The sequence below is a fragment of the Schistocerca americana genome, chromosome 2 (assembly GCF_021461395.2).
Source record: "Schistocerca americana isolate TAMUIC-IGC-003095 chromosome 2, iqSchAmer2.1, whole genome shotgun sequence".
NCBI classification, from domain to species: domain Eukaryota; kingdom Metazoa; phylum Arthropoda; class Insecta; order Orthoptera; family Acrididae; genus Schistocerca; species Schistocerca americana.
The window spans coordinates 991,963,396-991,986,563 of NC_060120.1; the positions used below are offsets into that span (position 1 = coordinate 991,963,396).

Below are 23,168 nucleotides of genomic sequence, written 5' to 3' on the forward strand. Positions count from 1 at the left end.
GGCACATGCCACCCCCCCCCCCCCCCACACACACACACACACACACATGCCTACACTCGCTGTTAGCTCCACACTTAGCAATGAGCAATGATTTCAATCTTGTTTCTGTTATATGCTTGAAGAGTAGTTACTTTCACTCTTTCCACTATTTGCATAAAGAGACAGTGCACAATACTGATGCACAGTTTTTTTACCAAGAACCAGACGCTTCCCTTGCCACCCAAATTTTGGTCATGAAAACTATTTCACAATTACCCTTGGACCAGCTAGCCCCATGTCACAATAATTTAATAACAATGGACTAGAAGGCAAGGAGTTGGTTACAAGTTGGTTAGGTATTTTTGTTTTATGACTTCATAAGATATTTACACAGATATTATATTCACTGGATGTAAACAATGTTTTCCTACAGAGTTGCAGTAAATACAATCCTTTACATGCACTTCCGTAAAATATTTCATACACACACATACAAAAATTAGCTGTTGCTGTAACTACTGAACTGTTGGATACAGATGCTTTGGTTATCCCAGAACATGAAAACCGTGGGTGCTGAGTAGTTGGCTTGTCACAAACTTCGGTTTCTAAAAAAAAAACCACAACATAACATTAATGATGTAAAGTACACATTTACATTAATTAAAGACAGGTTAGAATCCACAGCTTCAAACACAAATTTTAATCCAAAATAAACATTTTCACAACTGTTTAGTGTTTTTTCTGAAACAGTGTGTTTTTGTGTTTTAACCACACTTTACTGCAAAAATTATTGAAGATGTTCAGTGGGACAAAATTAATAGCAAATTATCGAGAGCAGGATATGAAAATTAAAGCTTTTGCTTGAAACTGGAACTACATAACTGCAAATAACTTTTCTAAAAGCTACATACCTTCGTATTTGCTAATATATACTGCACAAAAAGTCTAAACAATGTAATAAAAGATCAACACAAATTATGAAAGGATTGCCTACTCTACATAAACCTGCAACAGAAAACTATGTTGCCTTTCATCAGGGAAACTGCATAGGAATGTGCTGTAACTGGCACCAGGAAATACTTCTGAAATTTATGGTATATTTCCAACCTTGTACCTATCACATGATACTCATATTGCCCTACAGCCTACAGCATTCATCTCTCTCTCTCTCTCTCTCTCTCTCTCTCTCTCTCTCTCTCTCTCTCTCTCTCTCACTCACTCACTCCACACAAATACCTCCAGAAAAGATTTTCTAACACTTAAATTTATATGTTAAATTTCTCTCCCTCAGAAATGATTTTCCTGTTGCTGCCAGTCTGCATTTTATACCCTCCCTATTTTGCCATAATCAGTTACTTTGCTGCCAAAATAACTCACCATCTACTTTCAGTGTCTCATTTCCTAAACTAATTCCCTCAGCATTGCCTAATTTGTTTCAACTACATTCGATAACTATTATTTTACTCCAACTGATTTCATCTTACAATCTCATTTCAAGACACCGTCCATTTTGTTCAACTGCTCCCCTAAGTCCTTTGCCGTATCTGGCAGAATAACAATCTCACTGGAAAAACACAGTGTTTTTATTTCTTCTCCCTGAATGTAAATTGTCTTCCTGAATTTCTTCTTGCTTCCTCTACTGCATGCTCAATGAACAGATCAAATAACATTAGTGACAGGCTACAACCTCACCTCACTCCCTCCTCACTATGGCTTCCCTTTCACATTCTTCAACTCTTTATAACTGCAGTCTGGTTTCTATACAAGTTGCAAGAAACAAGTATCATCTCTGACACAAAATATGGTGACTGCGTACTGTGTAATGATAAATTCAGTAACTTATACGATTTTATATGCTATCTTATATCACATTATGACAATATAAATACAAACCGTTTCTGAATTCAATCGTTGTATAGTGTAGTTTTTACGCAAAACAGTGAACTGACCACCTGTACATGTCATAGCTACAGCTGAATCCCACGCTGCTTCATGCCAGGAAATATAATGCTTTTGTCTCTTGTATATTCTGTCTCAACAGCCCTGGGGAAAGATATGTATTTAAATATTTCTGTATTTTTAGACCAATAAATTACAATTCCTATCATAAGTAAAACATGTATATCATCTATATAATATGGAAATGTGGTTCTGCTGCAACACAATGCTTCTTGGTTTAGTACCCTTAAAACAAGAAGAACTGTTTACTACAGGCACAATCACATTTCCTTATTATATATTAGGAAGCAAATGCAGACAAAAAGGGAGCTTCAGCCACGAGATATGTATCTCATCCAATAATTAAACTGTTATGACTAAAAATACATAAATTATTAACTCATTAAAACTGTATATGCCATATTTCTTTCATTATCAAAGTATTAGGAGATAAGAAATATGTAAGAGTAAAGTGACCTCATTATCAATTTTTGCAATAACAATACTGGTCTCTTTAACATTTGCCTTGTGCCTTTTACTTTAACACCTACTAGAACAACAACAGCTGTGGCATGGTTCTCAAATACATAAAGCACAAATCTATACCTACAAAAATCTTCCCAACTTGTTTCATCAAGAGAACCTGTTCAAGAGAGAGGAAAAACCACATTAAGCCCTGGAATAGGGGCCTCAAATTCTGCAGTATTAATTATAATGTCCTATTAGTAATTAATAGGGCAAAACAAAAGATATATTTGAAAGTGAATTGATAGTGTAAATGAGACTTAACGATAAATACAGACAGAAAAGATAGCACAAAATTTGAAAAATGAAGGAAAGAACAGGACTGTGGAAGTGTTTGGTGTTGAAACATAAATTACAATGAAGCAAGTGGCAGCAGATATGAACAAACTGAATAAGTTTTCAGTTTTGAAGTAATGGTTTGTACCCACAAAATTTATTAATATCTTAGAAGTAGTCACACAACTGTAAAATTGATCAACTGTGAAGTTCAGCCGACATGTATTGCTTGGATCGTAACAGGAAGTATCCGATTTTTGTTTCATTGCTGGGGCATTTTAATCTCTCTTCCTATCATCAGAGCTTCCCAAAACTTAGGGATGGACAAATAAAATGGTGCAGTGGGTAAAGCACTTGACTTGTAATCTGGATGAGCAACATTTTGCTAACCGGGGAAAAACAGGTAAAAACTTCTGAAGTATTACATTCTAACTATACTTTCCTTTTAGAGAGAGAACAAGTACTCCAACATCATTAAGCTCCTGTCATTAAGTAGGGCATGGGGTAACTACCACTATTGAAAGCCTTTGGGTTTCTATGTTGCTCTTACAGATCATCATTGTTCACTCCCTTCCACACTTCTTGAGTTTATTGTCTATACAGGGTGGTCAGAAACAGTCTGAGAAGCTTGTAAGGGTTTGCAGGGTAGGATGTGATGAGAAATAATTGTTAAGAAACTAATTTGATACATTGCACTGTTTCAGAGTTAATTAGAATTGAAGTTAGCCAATCAGACCGTTGTGCACGCAAATTCAAATGGCCGCCTGATATAGTTGGTGTTAGCTGTTCTCATATTGCCCATAATGCATAAGAATACTCAACCAGTTGTCAAAATCATCTAACTGTCAACACTTCCAATCTCTGACAAAGTAGTCACATTCCTCATCACTTCCTCAGCTGTTAAATTCAGGATCACTACTGCTATCCATTTTTCAATGCAATGCAGGGCAGAGACTGAGAACATGCATCACAGTCAAGGTGGTATCTGCTGGCAACCACAGCAACCAACATCCAACTTGCAGGCCACAAATGTTACATGAGACGCTCTGTGGTGGCCGAACACACAACTATCAGTTCTGAACCGATATAAACAAGGCAATTTTTCAAATATTTGTTCTTATTTTAATCCAGTAAACCTGGCATTTTTATTAAAATAAAAAAATAAAGAACGAGATAACTCAGGACTTCATGTTAAGCAGTTGATATTACTACTTTTGCATTAATTATTAGGCATAGTCTGGGAGCTCTTACATTTTGTGAAACAACAGACCATTTAATGAAGAATTATATGATTCATTTTTGCTATAATATATGCAATACTAATGACTCACTCCGGCTCTGTAACATACCTGGTGGACAGGTCATGTAGTTATGGACATTGCACTTACAATCAGGAAATTTTGTAAATCAATTCCTGCAATAAACTTGATGGAGTTTATTTGTTCACTTAGCATAATTTTTAAATATATGAAAGGTGCAGTTATGAAAGTGTATAAACATATAAACAATAACAGTGGAATGAGGGGGATGAAAGTTACGTGATGATTTTTTGCAGACCAGACAGTAAAGTAAGTACACCATTACAGCAAATAAAATCATTTTATTTACTTTCAGAGCTATGACTGGTTTCATCATAATCTACTTGGGGTGTCATTTTCACTTCTCTTCTACAGTTGAACATGCAGCTTGTGGTGTTGCAAATAATACTGGAAATAACACTACTGTCTTTCCATCCTCACTGATAGCTGGTAAATATTTTATAATTTTATACTTCAATGTATTTACATTACTTTTATGCCAATAAATTCACAAAAATATGTTTCTTATTCTGTTTCATGTGAAGTGTATCAGATCCTTCATCTTACTTAATTGGCACAAAGCTTTACAGTGCCAGTGACCACAACACATTAGCTGGTGGCTAGTAACCACAAAAAGATGGGAGCTGCAGTGTCAACAGCCTTGATGTACAGTAATATAACCATCAAAATGGTGAAGTGTGAAAGCAATGGAATTGTATTAAGTAATTCATGCCATGCAATAAGTTAGCTCCTGCTTTTCTGAGTAGATGGTTCATGAAGATGTAATATTAGGGTGTATTAATATTGATAATGGCATTACCTCTGAAGAGATGAAAAACAAACATACAGCATAGGGGAATTGTTCAAAATGAAAATTACTTTGTATGTGAGTGCTTTTATTTATGAAGAATTTTTTGATTTTGAAAAATAACTGGATAGATATATGGAAATGAAGTACTAAACATGAGATACATCTAAATGAATGAGTGGAATTATAGCACTCAAGAGAGTGTAATCCTTTTACCATAGTAATGATTGCCAGTCATCTACAACTTCTTACACAGTGCAAACAAATTATCTTTGAAATATCTTCAGTATTTTGCATTGAGAAATGAAAACAAAACTGCAGAAATTGAGAAAATACATGAAGAAAGTATCGAAACATAGTATTTTATATCATTGCTATGAAAGGAAAAGATATTCTGATTTGTGGATTATTCCTACTAAGTCCAGTATGATTAATGGTATAATCCTCAGATACTGGATAACCAAAACTAATATTACATTTCAGTCTCAGTAAAGTATAGGAAAACATTAAAAATGGAGGAAACACCACATCTCAAGAAACTGAAAGTCAGTTTCTTAAATTCAGAAGCTGACCAGCAGCTACATGTTTAGTCGCGGAAGGTTAATGAAGCTGACACTCCCCAACAATTAAGAAGTACCACCCAAATGGGTATCTGATGATGACTTGAACATCAAACACACGTAAGCCGCAAAAAATTTGTGATGGGGACTGAAAAAAAGTTGTCAAGGAATAACTGATATCCACTAATACTCCATCAGATGGTTAATATAAACAAACTCTTATGTAATAGTACTTTACAGTAATTGCCTCAGCCATGGTGATTACATTTCAAAATAATGAATTCACATGCAGTATCCTTTCTGATATTCAGATTTGAATGTATCAAAAATGGCAACTGAAATTACAGACAAAGACAATGTCTGCCTATGAGATGAACATACAAATATGGTGACATAGTCTTTCTGCATTGTTATCACGCACAGAATCAAAGGAAAGCAAAATAAATGTTTCACTGCACAACTTACAGTAGGTAAGTTAGTAACATGGGTTCACATACTCAAGCTTTTTTAGTTCTTCTTGCCTCCGGTACGCATGAAGCATCATCTGCTTTCTTTCTTCCTCAGAAAATACAGGTTCTCTAGCTGGTGCACCTTCTGTTTTCTTCTGCAGTTTAACAATCACTTTGCATTTTTCATTTTTACCAACATATTCTGAAAGTTTATGTTCTAGTTGCATTGCACGACCACAGCACCAAAGCTGAGCCAATGCTGCATCTATAACCTGCATGACAAAAACATTTCAGGTAACTGCCATTAATACATAGCAGGCAATTAACATTCCTACTATACAGAGAGTATAAAACAAGCACCTCCAACACCTAGTATGTTGTGCTTAGTTCCAATATTTTTCCTTTACAATGTTTTAGAACACTTAAAACAGGAACTGTTTGCCAGTATTCGTCAAGTGGCACATGCCTTGGGCACAGATCCTGCTAGTGAGTGGAGGGTTATCTGTGAACAAAAGGGCTACTGTATGTCCATACCATATGCAGAATGTCCAGGCAATAGTCGTGGAGGACTACTCATGATTAGTTTGTGCATAGTTAGTTACAGCACTGGTCACAATTCGAGGTTTTGATGGTGTTCACCAATGAACACATATTCACACGAAGTGGCACTGTGAACTTGCACAGCCCTTACGTGTGGGCATATGAAAATACTTGTGTGCAAGTTGCTGGGGTTGTTTGGGGGAAGAGACCAACCAGCGAGGTCATTGGTCTCATCGGATCAGGGAAGGACAGAGAAGGAAGTCGGCCGTGCCCTTTAAAAGAAACCATCCCGGCATTTGCCTGGAGAGATTTAGGGAAATCACCGGAAACCTAAATCAGGATGGCCGGACATGGGATTGAACCGTCATCCTCCCGAATGTGCAAGTTGTTAGAAGTGTGAAAGTATGTATCTAATGCCAAAATAACAGGGGCAGTGTACCTAATTTTTCTCATGTCTCTTCCTACCCTGTTCTTCCTACCTAATTGGATGCAGTGGTTCACTGAGTAATGCAGTCAAAAAACAACAGCTCATTTTTGTGCAAAAGTGTGAAACCACCTGGATATTGTATACCCCAGTCAATGGATTGGTACAGGAGGGCCTGTTCCATGGTTACCTGATAATACATCTCTTGCTGCTTTTCTGTGGGTTGCTATGAAAACTATTGTGTCTACTACTTCTGTAACACCAGGGAGGGACCTTATCATACAAATCAGTGATCCTGAACACACAGATGTACACTCCTGGAAATTGAAATAAGAACACCGTGAATTCATTGTCCCAGGAAGTGGAAACTTTATTGACACATTCCTGGGGTCAGATACATCACATGATCACACTGACAGAACCACAGACACATAGACACAGGCAACAGAGCATCCGCAGTGTCGGCACTAGTACAGTGTATATCCACCTTTCGCAGCAATGCAGGCTGCTATTCTCCCATGGAGACGATCGTAGAGATGCTGGATGTAGTCCTGTGGAACGGCTTGCCATGCCATTTCCACCTGGCGCCTCAGTTGGACCAGCGTCCGTGCTGGACGTGCAGAACGCGTGAGACGACGCTTCATCCAGTCCCAAACATGCTCAATGGGGGACAGATCCGGAGATCTTGCTGGCCAGGGTAGTTGACTTACACCTTCTAGAGCACGTTGGGTGGCACGGGATACATGCGGACGTGCATTGTCCTGTTGGAACAGCAAGTTCCCTTGCCGGTCTAGGAATGGTAGAACGATGGGTTCGATGACGGTTTGGATGTACCGTGCACTATTCAGTGTCCCCTCGACGATCACCAGTGGTGTACGGCCAGTGTAGGAGATCACTCCCCACACCATGATGCCGGGTGTTGGCCCTGTGTGCCTCGGTCGTATGCAGTCCTGATTGTGGCGCTCACCTGCACGGCACCAAACATGCATACGACCATCATTGGCACCAAGGCAGAAGCGACTCTCATCGCTGAAGACGACACGTCTCCATTCATCCCTCCATTCACACCTGTCGCGACACCACTGGAGGCGGGCTGCACGATGTTGGGGCGTGAGCGGAAGACGGCCTAACGGTGTGCGGGACCGTAGTCCAGCTTCATGGAGACGGTTGCGAATGGTCCTCGCCGATACCCCAGGAGCAACAGTGTCCCTAATTTGCTGGGAAGTGGCGGTGCAGTCCCCTACGGCACTGCGTAGGATCCTACGGTCTTGGCGTGCATCCGTGCGTCGCTGCGGTCCGGTCCCAGGTCGACGGGCACGTGCACCTTCCGCCGACCACTGGCGACAACATCGATGTACTGTGGAGACCTCACGCCCCACGTGTTGAGCAATTCGGCGGTATGTCCACCCGGCCTCCTGCATGCCCACTATACGCCCTCGCTCAAAGTCCGTCAACTGCACATACGGTTCACGTCCACGCTGTCGCGGCATGCTACCAGTGTTAAAGACTGCGATGGAGCTCCGTATGCCACGGCAAACTGGCTGACACTGACGGCGGCGGTGCACAAATGCTGCGCAGCTAGCGCCATTCGACGGCCAACACCGCGGTTCCTGGTGTGTCCGCTGTGCCGTGCGTGTGATCATTGCTTGTACAGCCCTCTCGCAGTGTCCGGAGCAAGTATGGTGGGTCTGACACACCGGTTTCAATGTGTTCTTTTTTCCATTTCCAGGAGTGTATATATCTGCGTAAGTATACATACTGCAGATGATCACTTTGCAGTCAATTTGGAGGTCAAAGTTTCGAAGCGCTGTTCTAATGTACACAGATGAGCCAAAACAGCATGACCAACTGCTTAATAATGTGTTGGTCCATCTCTAGAACACACTACAGCAGCAATTCTGCATGACTCAAAAAGTTCTTAGTAAGCTGCTGGGGATATGTAGCACCAGATGCCTAGCTACAGCTCACACAATTCTAATAATTTACAGGCTGGTGATTTGTCAGAGTGGAGCTGGGTGTCAATAGAGTCCAGGATGTGTCCACTGGACACAGATCAGGAGGCTTCGGTGGCCAAGATGGTTTCACTATCATGCTCCTCGTACCACTGTAATACGATTTTGGTCACGTGATACAGACAATTATCTCGGTGGAAGATGCTACCGCCTTTGTGGAAGATGTCAACCATGAAGCGATGCAGGTAGTCTGGAATGATGTTCACATTGTTCACAGCCCTCACGGTGCCTTCAATTATTACCGTAAGTCCAATGGAATCCCAGGTGTATAGTTTCCCCACCTGACTGAGTCCATGGAATGTTGCATATTCTGAGGTGCCATTCACTTGGATGACAGCATATCCAGACATGACCATAAACCTAGTGTACCAAGAAATGTTACTGAAACAACCAATGTTGATTATCGTATGTGCACCAAAATCCTAAGTAACCATGTCATAAGGTCAACATGGGAACAGGCAGTGGCTGTCTGCTGCGGAGCCCCCAGAACAATGCGCACTGGACAGTGAGGTCTGGAACCCTTGTGCATGCACTAGCACTGTACTCTATCATCACATCTACCACAATTTACAGGCTATCTTGCTTTACAAGAGGGGTCAAGCATCTGATCATCACATTCTCTGACAAGGTATGGATGACTAACACCTTGTCTCCTATTTGTGGTTTCACAGTCCTTCAGCCAATTACCACAGATTATCAGAACATTAGGACGCATACAGGACACAAGCTTTGCCATTACTGAGATGCATATTCCCAGGTGCTGAGCCATAACAAACTGCTCTTTGTCAAAAGCACTTGTAACACATCCCTAAACACTGATGGCTAACATGTTGCATCATTAATTAGGGTCCCAAACACTATTTTTTTTTAAGTCAACCTTGTTCAAACATCAACAGTCCTAAACAAATGCATTTTTAGACAGAGGCTCCCTCATTTAAAAAATGACTAGTTTGCTGTCCCATGCAACATATTAAGCATTGAAAGCACTCTTTATATACAACCTGTACATGAACAAGCTTACATAAAGTTATTGCCAAGTTCCTAACATTAAATATGACAAGAAATTAACCTCTCGTGATGCCTGTGTTCCTGAGAGGTCCTCGTTGTTCTCCAGTTCAAGGCGAATTGTGTCATGTGGAGGAAGATTCATAGGATACACAATCATCATTGCACCTCTCAAGATGTCTATTGCACGTTGAACAATCTTCAGTGTTAAACAGATATCCTGTTGGACTAGTTTCTGAAATGGAAGACCATCAAACAAATGTAAAACAATTTTTCTGGAAATAACTTCAGCTGACTAACATCTATTAAGCAAAGAGAAATACTTAAAAATATGAGAGTCTATTACTTTCATGACTCTCATGACCAGTTTTCATGCATTCAGTGAGATAAATTAATGTAATATCAGAGCAAAATACAGTGAATCTATAATCACAGATTTATTATGTGCACTCGAATATAGCTCACTACTTCTCTTCTTATGTTCTTTATTGCTCCAACATATACAAGATCGACACCCACCTTCATATACGATCTCTATCATAAAGTATCATACATTGTCTTTAATGATATTGAACTAATTTATCTTCCAGAGTTTTCACAAAATCACAATAGTGGTGAGTCAGAATAATTCAAGATCCTAATGAACCCTCTTTACCACAACCTTCCACTGATCTGTTTGTGGTGCACCATATTCAACCAATATAACGTATAACCCAACTGGCAGAATGAAAACACAATTTGATATGACATTCTTTAGAACACAGAGTGCTAGCATTTATAATGCTCATGACATACAGTCACCTCAGTCACGCTGCTGTTCCAAAAACAAATAGCTTTGTGAGTATGTGTTTCTTAGCTTCGAAGAAGGACACTGTCCAAAAACTTAGCAACAAATCACTCTTAATTTTGTACAAGTACACCACACTCCACCTCAGCTATAAACAGAGTGGTTATCTTTGTTCTACCCATTTTTTACATTCAACCAATGTGGGAGTGAAGATTATAAACAACAATGGAAAGAGCACTTATGTAACAGAAAAAAACAAAACAATGAAAGATTTCACAAATATATGGAATGCAAGAGAAAAGAATATCTCAAAGGGAAGAATAGAGTTTCGAGCAATTGTTAATTGGGGAATGATACAATACAATGACGTCAACTAAAAAACTATTCAGCAATGCCTTTGAGAAGCATCAGAAAGCATAATTAAATTTGGTAAGAGAAATAACAGAAAAAAATAACAGTATGATGAAAGAAAACATTCCTGTATTGGGTAAACACCACATTTCCTCACTTAATGTGGTAGATGGCACCACATAGGAAGATTTCCATATAAAATTGTTAGCTTCTTTAAAGGCTGAATTAGCTGAACAGGTTTTTACACAACAATAAACTTCAATGGCAATCCATACATAATGTGCGTGCTTTTTACTCCTTCCTCCAAGACGTCTGAAATATATGAACTAAAATATGAAACTTGTATGAAAGCACTAGTTTTCAGATGAGATTTAGAGAGAATTTTAATGTATTACCATAAATGACTTAAGTAAGTACATCTTTGTTGATCACACTGTTGAACAGAAAGACATAGAAAAATATTTAAATTTCCTCTTTATTAAGCAGACAAGCGCAATAGTATAAACAAGGAAGAAAGTATAAGAAATCTTTACCAATAAAAGCATGTCTCTACAAAGCATCTTTAATGAGCGCAGACAGAACGGGCCAATTCAGCCTTTTTATCTTTATAAAGCTTGCATCAAGTTATGTTCAAAGGAAATTTGCATTGTAGCTCTTAACAACACAGGCACTGCAATATCGCATTGAAGTTATGAATTGTATGTAAATTGTAGGTGGATGGGGGGGGGGGGGGGGGGCGGGGAAAGAAAGGAAAGGAAAGGAAAGGAAAGGGACTATTGATGTCAGCTGCATACCAACTTTATGTGGAATCAGTTGCAAAGAGTAAAAATATGTGCCAGACTGGGATTCGAACCTGAGAAGCAGGAGACACTGCCACGTATGATGGGAAATATTATGACTTTAGTAATCATCTCCTTATTCACAGCAGATCCTGTATCATTCTGTGGCCAATCTAAAAATAACAGATAGTGTCCAAATCAAGTGTTGGAAGAGTGAAAAAGGTGTGCTATTTTAAGATCAAAAAGATGTTCTCTCCAGGAATTGGGAGCTTCTCAAACTCTGTGGGGTGTACCACAGCACACGCCATGACTTAGCTGTACTGCAGAGCTGGTACTGCTGCACAATACTGACACACACTAAAAGGAAGGGCTGCTTTGACTCAGTCTTAAAGTCAAATGTACCAGCATATTTAGGGTGATTTTGGGAGATTTGCCTCATCCATTTGGTCATAAACTGGCCCTGCCTTAGCATTTATGTAGCTTTCAACACACATGTTGCTGAACCTTAGTTATGCAAGAAAACATTTAAAAAAAAAGAAATCTTGAAAGTAACACAATACATTCTTTAGCATGATCAAATATGAAGTATTTCTGGCAAACACTGTCCCCTCAAAGTCGAATAAGCATTTTTTAGGTTCGCAGGAGAGCTTCTGTAAAGCTTGGAAGGTAGGAGACAAGGTACTGGCAGAAGTAAAGCTGTGGGGACGGGGCGTGAGTCATGCTTGGGTAGTTCAATTGGTAGAGCACTCGCTCGCGAAAGGCAAAGGCCCCGAGTTCGAGTCTCAGTCTGGCACAGTTTTAATCTGCCAGGAAGTTTCAAGCATTTTTTTAAAAATTTATTTCCTGTTTCTCCACTTCAAGGAGTATTGGTGTAGCATTTGTTGTTCACTGTTTTCGATGATATCTAAAAGGATTTTCACAATATTCTGGCACTCTGTTCCGTTTAAATTCTTAATTTTCAGTTTCATCCTAATGTCACTGGAATGTGAATAATTTTCTATTGTAAATATTTTCTATGTTTCTGCCTGTTTATCATTATTTGTTGGTTACTCTGAATTTAATTATGTGAGGATGTGATTTCAAATCATTGAATTAAAAAAAGTAGCGTCCATATTCATATTAACAACATAAAAACTGTAATTTGCCTCCATTTCTGAAATTTTCTTATTGTTCAGGTATTGAAGTAATCTAAATTAAAATTTTTAAGGTGATATCTCTTAACCATTTGAGCTAGAGTAAGTTTCGTGTACTTCCTGTCAAATTTAGTTCGTAGAGTATGAAACATTTTTGGAATCAATGGATCAGTAATATCAAGAATGGCAATTTGCCCTCTATTGGATAAATTTCTGCAGGTTCCTACACTGTGTGTTATTTAAAAGATCCATAAATTTAACAAAAGTGTACCATCTAGTAATTAAAAACAAAAAGAAATGAACTCAACTGCACACATTCCGTAATCTTGCTCAAACAGCATAAATATAAATGCCACTCCATTGAGGTGTTAGTTCGATGTCTAGTTGCATGCAGCTCACCATGCTAGTCTATTTTGAGCAAGCCTCTTCTTCTTTGCATAAATATTGCAACATACTTCTGGCAGAACTTGCTTACTGCAGTCAGGCCTGGTCTCTCTCCACAATTTGCAACCTCCACCCACCCCTCCATAACAAAATTTCCCGATATGCTGTGGCAGCTGTTACATTCTGTAATTAATGACACTAATATTCTTTCTTCTCTGAAATCAGATCATCACTGACAGGACATAAGGAGGAATTTATCTATCTCAGAAAAACCATACATACTCTCCAATCCAAGTGATACTGACTGCATGTAGTGCACATCTAACTCATTCGCACGAGTCCTATAGTTCGTCACCCAATTGCAGAGCAAAAATCAGTGTGCAAGATTGTCCAGAATTCTCTGAGCCTAAGCCTTCCACTAAGTTCCAAACCAAAGGACAATAATCAGTTCTCTGAAAAATTCTGCGAAGTGCTAGCTCTGCCTTGACCCTCCACGTGCCGCTAGGAAGCTTTTTGCCAAATGGCCTTCTTCGCAAATGCAACCAGCCAATCGTATAGACAAAAACAGCTTCCGAAACCAAGTACCTGTGACAGGTGTCCTTCATGTAAACACAAGTCATGATTGACACAGCTGGCTTCATCCTGTGCAAATTCTATAAATGTAGGTTTGCCTTTCTTCAATATTTCTAAAGCTCATATTACACAATGTACTCATGGTAGACACCACTTCAGCATTGCCTCAGACATACAGATTTGGAAATGCAGACCAATGCACACAGTCGCATTACACAATACGCACAAGATATTCAAACAGCAAATAAATAAAGGGAATGAGACGATATGCAAAATTTCCAATAGGTTATTGTTCCTATTTATTAAGTACATGTTGTTTTCATATAGCTGTCAACGGATTATGTCATTACTGTACTGAATTATGAATGCTACTTGCTCATATAAGATTACTTTATCTAATTTTACATTTATATAATATTATGAAAAGGACAGATTGCTAATCACCATATAGTGGAGATTTTGAGTCACAGTCACAACAAAGAAACTGCTAAACAAGGAAGCCTTCTTCTGAACAGGACAACGCACACAAACACATTCCCGCAAAACACAAGACTACTGTCTCTGGCTGACAAGGACAGAGATAGTGGTCATGTGTGTGTGCATTGCATTTGTTGGAATATATATATATATGTGTGTGTGTGTGTGTGTGTGTGTGTGTGTGTGTGTGTGTGTGTTTTGTCTAATTTGGAAGAAGGCCTTTTGGCTGATTATCAGTCTTTTTGTTGTGCCTGTTTGCGACTCAACATCTCCACTATACGGTGAGCAGCAATCTATCCTCTTCATAATATTGTTATTATTCCATCCTCGATTTTCCATTGCTTGATTTTACATTTACACATCATTTTCCACAAGGAGGCGGCAGTTATTTTTTGCAGCTCTGTCATTGGTTGTAATTGCTATGAGAATGATTTTTTCTTTTGGTGAAGATGGAATAAACAAGATTGCAATCACTCTACAATTGAGGAAATTTTCATGTTTTTCACATGAAGTGCGAACTACAGCACCAAACTTATTCCAGACATAGCTTTTCCTCCTATGGAACACATATGCAATTGTATACACTGCATCACTTAAATTTCATCTTACACCCTCCACAGTCTCACAGACACAGCTTTGTTAGAGACCATGTGATCATAACAATTGGTTATTTTGCCTCGTCAGTGTTACTTTACAAGAGGAAGATGATGCATACAACTTTTGTACTATGTCACGATTAGCCTTACACTGTTGCATGTTTTAATGAGAGAGAACGAGTCAATGAGCAGAAAGCATTCTTAGTGCCAACATTTTCTGACTCGTCACACTCACAGAACTACAGCACAAAGAAAGGAAGGTGGTGTAGCATTGACATAGCAGTGGTTTCTTGATGTCTAGTGTATTCAACCCCCTATATTAAACATGTGCTTTCTCCAGTATTCCCTCATCCATTGCAATATTTCTCTGGATTCTGAACTGATTTCACTGAGGCAGACTTTTACTGGTATTTCCATCCTCTTGAAAATAATTTCTGTCATTTTCAGTTATGACTTATTAAACTGATTGTTCAGTAATACTCACATCAGTCAGCACCTTTCTTCTGCCGAACTGGGATTATAACATTGTTCTTGAAGTCTAACAATATTTCACCTCTCTCATACATCTTGCATACCAGGCAGAATATTTTTGTCGTAGTATGTTCACCCAAGAATCTCAAAAGTTCCAAAAGTCATCGTTATGAATTATCTCACCATATGGATGAAGTCTAACTACACTATGTCAAATATAAAAACAGCCTTGTCATGTAAGCAACACCTTGTGATATTACTGTTTCCACTCATCCAATCATCTGACAATTCGACAGATATGATTAAGTGTTATCACTTCAGTACCTGAAGGTGCTGTGTCTTTTCATCATTCTCTAAGTTATTCCATTAAAGTTTTTCATATTCCTTACACGAAAGGCTGCATATAGTTGAGTATCAACCAAAGTTTGTGGTACCACATATCTGCTTTGACCCATGATGGAACTGTGTTGTGTAGCATGAGTTTATGGTGGTGGTGTATTTGAAATGGATCATGTTTGCAGAGGGCACATTGGAGTACGCAGTCGTGCTCTCTGGTATAGAATGTGTATGTTTCTACATGTTTATGAGTGCTGTTGATAATTCACTGTACTTCTTATCTAGTGTTTGGACAGCAATATTGGAAGAGTTTGTGAAAATTTGTTAGTTAGTTATTTTGGTGTTGGTAGTAATGGCCAACTGATTCATTATCATGTCTGGAATTTTCAGTGCAGTGGGTCATTTATGGTTGCAGAGTTAATGTTACTTACATTTTTTGTTAGTTATGGTTACGGCTATGAAATTCATGAGTAGGTCCCTGTATGCCGCAAAGGACAACAACATGTTAACCGTGATTAAATTCCTACTGTTATTTGGTTTACTTGCCAAATATGGGGAGTGTTAAGTTTGATGAGAAGGTGAGAGACTGACCAGACTTGCTGTATGTCAGACCAGGGAACATGTGGCCTTGTCACCAGGACAACATATGGCGTTCTATCCAGAGGGGTTCCTAGTTTGATAAGTCTGGGGTGGCCATTCAAGAGATATGTTTATGATGTATTATTTTGCTATGCTAGATGGCTAGATCTATGTATTATCTCACTTTGGTTGGCAAAGTTCAGTATGTTTTTATGATTTTATTTCTTTATTGCTGTTTCTTGTCTGTCAAAATAGTGTTAATGCAATTTTTTTAATGAATTTTTGGGTTGTGTTGTTGGTAATTATATTGGATTGTGATTGTTAGGTACTGTGGAGTTTGTTTTATTTACATTCGTTGACAATAGGTTTCTGATATTAGTTGAATGGGCAAGTTTTGGTTTGTGGCAATGTGAATTCCTTTTAGCCATACGGGTCGAAATAAATTGGTGTTTGGAGCTATGTGCGTGATTGTACTGATTGCTGTGGATTTCATTTGCTTGTTTTTTTGCATTAGTAAGATGTGCTTCATAAGCAGTAAACAAACTGCTTGAAATTTGTTGTGAGTTTGATTAATTGCAATGAGCTACAGGCAATGTGGTGCCACACTAACCTATAATGCACCGGGGCTACCACAGTTCCCCCCTATACTGGTCCAAACACAGTGGTAAATGATATACGTGATGTCACAACAACATTATGAGGCCTAATATGTCGAAAGTGGATTAATGTGGCATGAGCCCTGACAGCCCACACTGATATCATGTGACACTCAAGTTGTAAATTTCCAACATTTCTACAGAGGTTTATGAAATAAGGAATGAGGTACTGAACTGTTAGTTGGGTAGCAGCACTAAATTTGGATGTTCCCTTGACACTATTTCATAAAAGCAGCTCATGTGCCAATGTCTTTACTTTCTCACTGGCATCACCAAGACAGAATTTTGCATACTCTAGTCACAGTCATCAGTCATAAAAGCTACATTTTACACCTAACATCATACATTGAGAGCAGTAAGACCCCCCTCCATTATGCCATATCAACCTACACCTCAGGCTGTCACAGTTTCTAGCCTACATTTTAGTGACACGGACAATATTTTAGCTAGCACCAGAAAATAAAAAGTCACAGCTCGACCAGTTTCTTAAAATATCTCACACAAGCATGTGCAGGAAAAAAAGTAGGAGAAAGTGAAGAAAAATGACAAAATTATAGTAACTCTACAGAAGTATTTATGGGTATAATCACAGTTTCAACTCATCCTTTATGTGGACTATTTCAAAACTATGAGCCAGTAGTGGGGAAAAAAATAAATGAAGCAGCTTGAAAATTGAAGTTCAGAATTACTGAAAAACTATGAAGCAAATATCTGGATAGAAAACATGGTATACCCTAATGGAATCACAGAAAAGGAGTTCATGTGTATCAGAACCACTTCATACCTTTGACACCATAGCTTTAGCTTCCTGAACTGTTTTAGCAATGATCTCCTGCATCTTTTCGTTTGGTTGTCTCCCATTTCTACGACCTATGGGATCTTTATTGAATGTCCAGCCTCCACTTGGAACACATTTTTCACCCCATTCATCAACAAGTTTCAGTTCTTCAACTTGCTCATCAGTTAATCCCAAAATGTTTGGAGGGAGCAATGTTCCATGCTTAGCTACCTCTTCCATTTCTGAAACATTCAATATTTACTGTAGTGAACTTAGCATGAAGTTACGAATCCAGCGTTAAAAACTTAAATCAAGCTAGAAAACTGAAAAATTATGTAGACATGAGAGTCACATAACATGTTTTTGATGCTGCTGGAAATAAAATAACCTAAATGACCTATGTTCCTAAGGGCACTTCGTTTTCCAGAAACTTGGTGGGGGAGTGCACATATCAATCAATCTATGTTTGTACATATAAAAAGAAACAGTCCACAGAGATAACAAAGTATAAAGAAGTTGAAGGCAATTCCTATAATTACTATTCTGATAAAAACAGTCAATTAATAAGAAGATAATCATGCTTGTCTAATTCGTTATGGGTCTACTAACATTATAAATCCAATGTATTTGTTATTGTCACCACCAACATAAATCAGCTGCAGCGTTCACACCATTTTTATCTTATGCACAAGACTGATGTGTATATGTAGGTCAGCAAAAATTTATGGATAATATATATTGACAAAGTGGCAACCAATCTGAATGACGCAAATGTAGCATATGCATAGGCTAAATCTGGGCAATGATGTGGAACAAAACTAGGCTATTACAATACAGGATTAAAACACACTGATTCCAAAACAAAGAAATAACTAAGTCCCGAATGTTCAAAACATGTAAATGGGGCTAAATAAACAACAGTTCCTTTTATATAATTGTATATTAGCCAGCCTTTACCAAAGGTTAAAGTTTATTACTGGAATAAAAAAAAGCTAAATCACTAGCGCCCTAAATAAAGGGACATAATCGTAACTAGATTTACTTCGGTTGTGCAGAACTCACAATTTATTCTTCACAAAATTATCTTGTAATGGAATTGTCCTCAATTTTACGACTAAAATTACGTACAACCTGCATCATTCAAATTGTAACAAAATCGCGAAAATAACTATTGTGCAAGAGTCCCAACAACCTACCGTACCTTAGGAAAAAGTATCGTTATTTACTACACTAGTTATTTTCATACATCACACTCGAAATACTAGTGGAAGTAAAAAGTTAATGGCTTACCATCACAAATTCTACTTATCTTCAGCCTTCCATTAAAAATTGCTGCGATGTCTTGAGTGACATCTTTCACTGATGCCGTGACTGTGGTCTCATAAAGAAACTGACTGTCGTCTCGACGTTTGACATGTAGCTTCACCATTTCGTTGCAGGCAAAACTTCAAACACGATTTTGAAGATTCGCTACCTTCCACTTCTACTGTGTTATCTTGAGAATTATATTTCCTTTACAATATTGTGTCTCCACGATTCACATCAACAGCTGACATGTAAATTCCACTCGGAGTAGGCGAAAAACATAATTTGAAATGTTCATGCAATTAAATACGTTAATGTCTTCAGAAACACAATGTTATTGAATAACGCACAATATAACCTCCAAATCAAATGTTTACAACCATTTCCATGACGACCACCATCCAACTTCGATTGATGCAACTATTCTGCGAGTAATCGATATTACAAAAGCCGACATTACTCACAACATTATTCACTCCTTCAGATCAGTCGGAACCGAAATTATATTTCCCTTTTAATAGAAGTACAAGGAAAAATGTTTTTATACCCCTGTAGATGGACGGAGTAGACAATGAGAAAGGCAAAATAGTTTGGAAGCTCGAAGAATTAGGTCGGTACGTAAGTTCGTAGAGTTTTTCCGTACGTTTATTAAACACAACCGATGCACATTCCAGGTATTTTAGTCATCAACAATGTACTCTTCTTCATTATTTACAACAGTCTGTCAACATTGGGACAACTTTTCAATTCCACGACTGCAGAAATCACGTAGTTTTGAGAAGAAGTGTTCGAGCCATATTCGGAGCGTATTTTCGTATGAAAAGGACGTTTCTTGAAGATTGTACGGCAGAAAGCGGAAATATGAAAATCTGAGGACGCAAGATGAGATGAACAACGTGTGTGCGGAATGACTTCCCAAGCCAATTCAATTCGATTTATTATCATCCATTTTATCATATACATTATATAGGAATTGTCATATAGAAAGAGAGAGAGAGAGAGCATGATTTATATTCTTAACAATTAAGGGAAATAACATTTTCTTAATTACACTTCAACATTTTAATTACACTTTACACATTTGCTCTTCTTTTTACATGCAAGTTGAAACAAGGAAGGTTTACACAGAAAACTCAAAAGATGAACACTATCTGTTTAGATTGCAAAGAAATTCATCAGTAGTATGGAAACTTTGATGTAACGGTAACCCCTTTAATTCGTTTTTAAAAATATGTAACTTTTGTATGCTTTTTTTCTTTTGGTAAGGCATTGAACATTATTTTGGGTAGATACATCACACTATTTTGGTACAGGGCTTTTGAATGTATGTTTCTATAGAAATCATGCCTGCTTCTGGTATGATAGTAGTGTACGTCACTGTTTAAAGAAGAGAATTCTTGATTTGACTTCAGGGAACATACTGATTCATACATGAATAAACTAGGGAGGGTCAAAATTTTCAACTCCTTAAAGAGTCCTCTACATGGATCTCTGTAGACAACACCCTTCAGAATACGAATCTCTTTTGGAGCTTAAAACAACATTTTGTGAACCCTATATTTCCCTAAAATATAATACCATATCTTAGATTACTATGCATGTAAGAGTAGTACGCGTATAGTACTGTTTCAGAATTGCAGTTTTCTTTATGCTTTCTTAATATATAACAGTATTTACTAAGTTTTTATTCAACAGTTCAACATGTTTTTCCCATCTTAAGTTATTGTCCAGCGATACACCAATCTCTACTCTTACATTATTTTTACTTTGTTCCTTATGTGCCTAAAATTCATCCAAGTGGTTTTTTGTCATTTATAATTAAGTAATCGTACTTGAACCATTCAGCTTATAACAACAACGACTCTGTCCTACTGTACATATAATATTTTTTTCTTCCGATTTTTCGATAAACTTGTGTAATTAATGTTCTGCTTCCATTTCTTTTTTGTTTCATGCCATTGTGTTAAGAAAACTGTAAACAAGTTTCAATGTGAATATTAATGTTCATGTCAAATTTCAAGCAATATTGTGATAGAATTGAAATGTAACAAATTTTGGAACTGTTGTAAGATGTTTAAAATTGTAACTGTGTGTCTGGTCCATACGTAGGCAATGTGTTAGGATATGTAGAATGCAAAACCTCGGGTGAATACCCTGTCTGCAAGGGAGCGGTAAAAGGTGGATGGCAGGCGAGCGCAGGAAAAAGGCACAACGGGCTCAGCAGTAGTAGTTGGAGTTTGGGACTGGTTTGAGCAACACCTTCTGGAGCGAGGAGGCTCTCCTGGAAGACGTAGTTTCTCTGAGCCTCGGGTATGCTGTTCCAATGCCCACACATCATGGGAAAATTCCATAGGCACTAAATGGAAAAGTATTGCGACGCTAAGAAGAATTAAAGTGCCGATACGTCAAGAGCCATAGCTGTGGTTGTGTGTGTGCTCTGTGCCTCGCCATCTCGCCGCCCGCCAACCGCCGCATCGATACAAGCAGGTTGAAACTTTTAGTACTGTATTCGTATGGACCATAGAGTGAACTGTTCAATAATAACCTAAATGTTACCATAACTTTCCCCTCATTTAATTATACTCACAACTAACCTAGATAGGGTCCTTTCCAAATGTTGTGCAATACGAGTGTCCTGAAATGAAAAATTAAATTTTACGTTAATAATAATTACTTGCAGTTATGTTAGAATGGTGTTTAAAGAACTGTTTTGTTAATGAACCAGTAAATGAATAACGAAGGTCTAACAGAGTTGAAAGATAGCTTTAATATTGATATAGTAATGAAGTTTAATTGTTTCAAGATAACTATAAAGGTATTTAAATGAGAAGTAAATAAGATAAAAAGAGTAGTAACTCATATACGGGAAATCTTGAACGCATGATAATTTCAGTAATCGATTTTTTTAATATAGTGATCATAACAGTTTCAGGGCCCCCCCCCTTTTTACTCATTTGAATTCTGAAGTGTTCCACATTGGTTTGACCAGCAAAAGTTAAAGTCAATATATAAGTCAAAATTTATCAGTGTTTTATCTTTATCAGAATAGACATTTTGTGTGTGGCTCGAAAATGCTATTTCTAGGGTAATCTATGTCCAATTTTAATCAGATCAATAGACAGTACGAAGTCTTGTAGTATACATTATAGTGTAGTGTTATTTATTCGTGGTTTTTCCATATCAGTACTGAATGTGAAACTATCAGTTCAATAGATTTTCTGGTTCTAAAATTCTGCTATATTATGCAGTGTTACTACTTGTTGTTTTGCATGAATATCTACCAACTTGTACAGGGAAGAAACTCAGTTAATGCGTAATTAGGCTGGCGACCGTATTATTATTAAATTGGTAGCATCTTCAGTGTTGTTTTTGGTCCATCCTGACGTGTACTTGCATTTTGAACTTACTTGACGGATCATTGTTATTACAGAGTGGGTGTAAGTCTGGTTTGCCACCATTCAGGTACACGCGATTGATATCTATACGAAAATTCTTTCTCATAAGGTGAAGCCAGTTCACTTACCATAGTACAGCCTTTTAGGTGTATTGTGTGCCCCACGCACACGTTACAAGCTGTCTCATTCGTTGTTGAAATTATTTTTTCTTGTAGGTCAGCTTCACTAACTCCCTTGATGAAAAGGCTTGTATCGTCTGCAAAAAGTACTGATGCTGCTCTTGCTAGATGGTTAGTGTTTTTTGTCAGTCTGACAGAATGTGGGTGGACATTATTGTGGAGTAGCATCACTTTACCCAGGCCTCCTGGTCATTGCTCTTTGACTGCATCTGCGAGACGTCTCGGTCGTTGACAATAAATGTCAACGGCGAGGATTGCACTTTAAGGAAACAATTCTTTGTACACCACGCCGTCGTTGTTCCACAAGACGCATAACATTATCTTTGCGAATCTACACAGGTATTTATATGGGCGGTTGCTGCTTTTTTTGGGCTGAACCATTCCTTTCTTTTCCTTACATAAACATACGGGCACCATTTCGCGCCACCACTAATAGTACACGATAGGAATGGTTGGTGTTGCCCACAGGCCAACTGTGACAAGCACATATGGCCACCTGCTGACTTTTCTGATTTTGGCTTAGAGCATATGGTACCCACACTCCCGATTTTTGAACCTTCCCTACTGCATGAGCT

At 38.1% G+C, this 23,168-nt stretch overlaps 1 protein-coding gene across 2 annotated transcripts; it reads right to left on the reverse strand.

Moving 5' to 3' along the window:
- Window positions 1–327: 327 nt before the first annotated feature.
- On the reverse strand, window positions 328–19,434 carry LOC124595131 (cilia- and flagella-associated protein 298-A). Of its 2 annotated transcripts, none has more exons than XR_006978179.1 (6): window positions 19,005–19,434; window positions 17,721–17,956; window positions 9,879–10,049; window positions 5,882–6,105; window positions 1,873–2,022; window positions 328–584 (listed from the first exon to the last, which is right to left on the reverse strand). XR_006978179.1 is itself a non-coding variant. In XM_047133727.1 (6 exons), the coding sequence occupies exons 1-5, from the start codon at window positions 19,141–19,143 to the stop codon at window positions 1,947–1,949; spliced, it is 846 nt and encodes a 281-aa protein (XP_046989683.1). In that variant the 5' UTR covers window positions 19,144–19,434; the 3' UTR covers window positions 328–584; window positions 1,929–1,946. The 2 variants fall into 2 exon arrangements, 1 of the variants encoding a protein (XP_046989683.1); XM_047133727.1 differs by having other exon boundaries at window positions 1,929–2,022.
- Window positions 19,435–23,168: the final 3,734 nt, after the last annotated feature.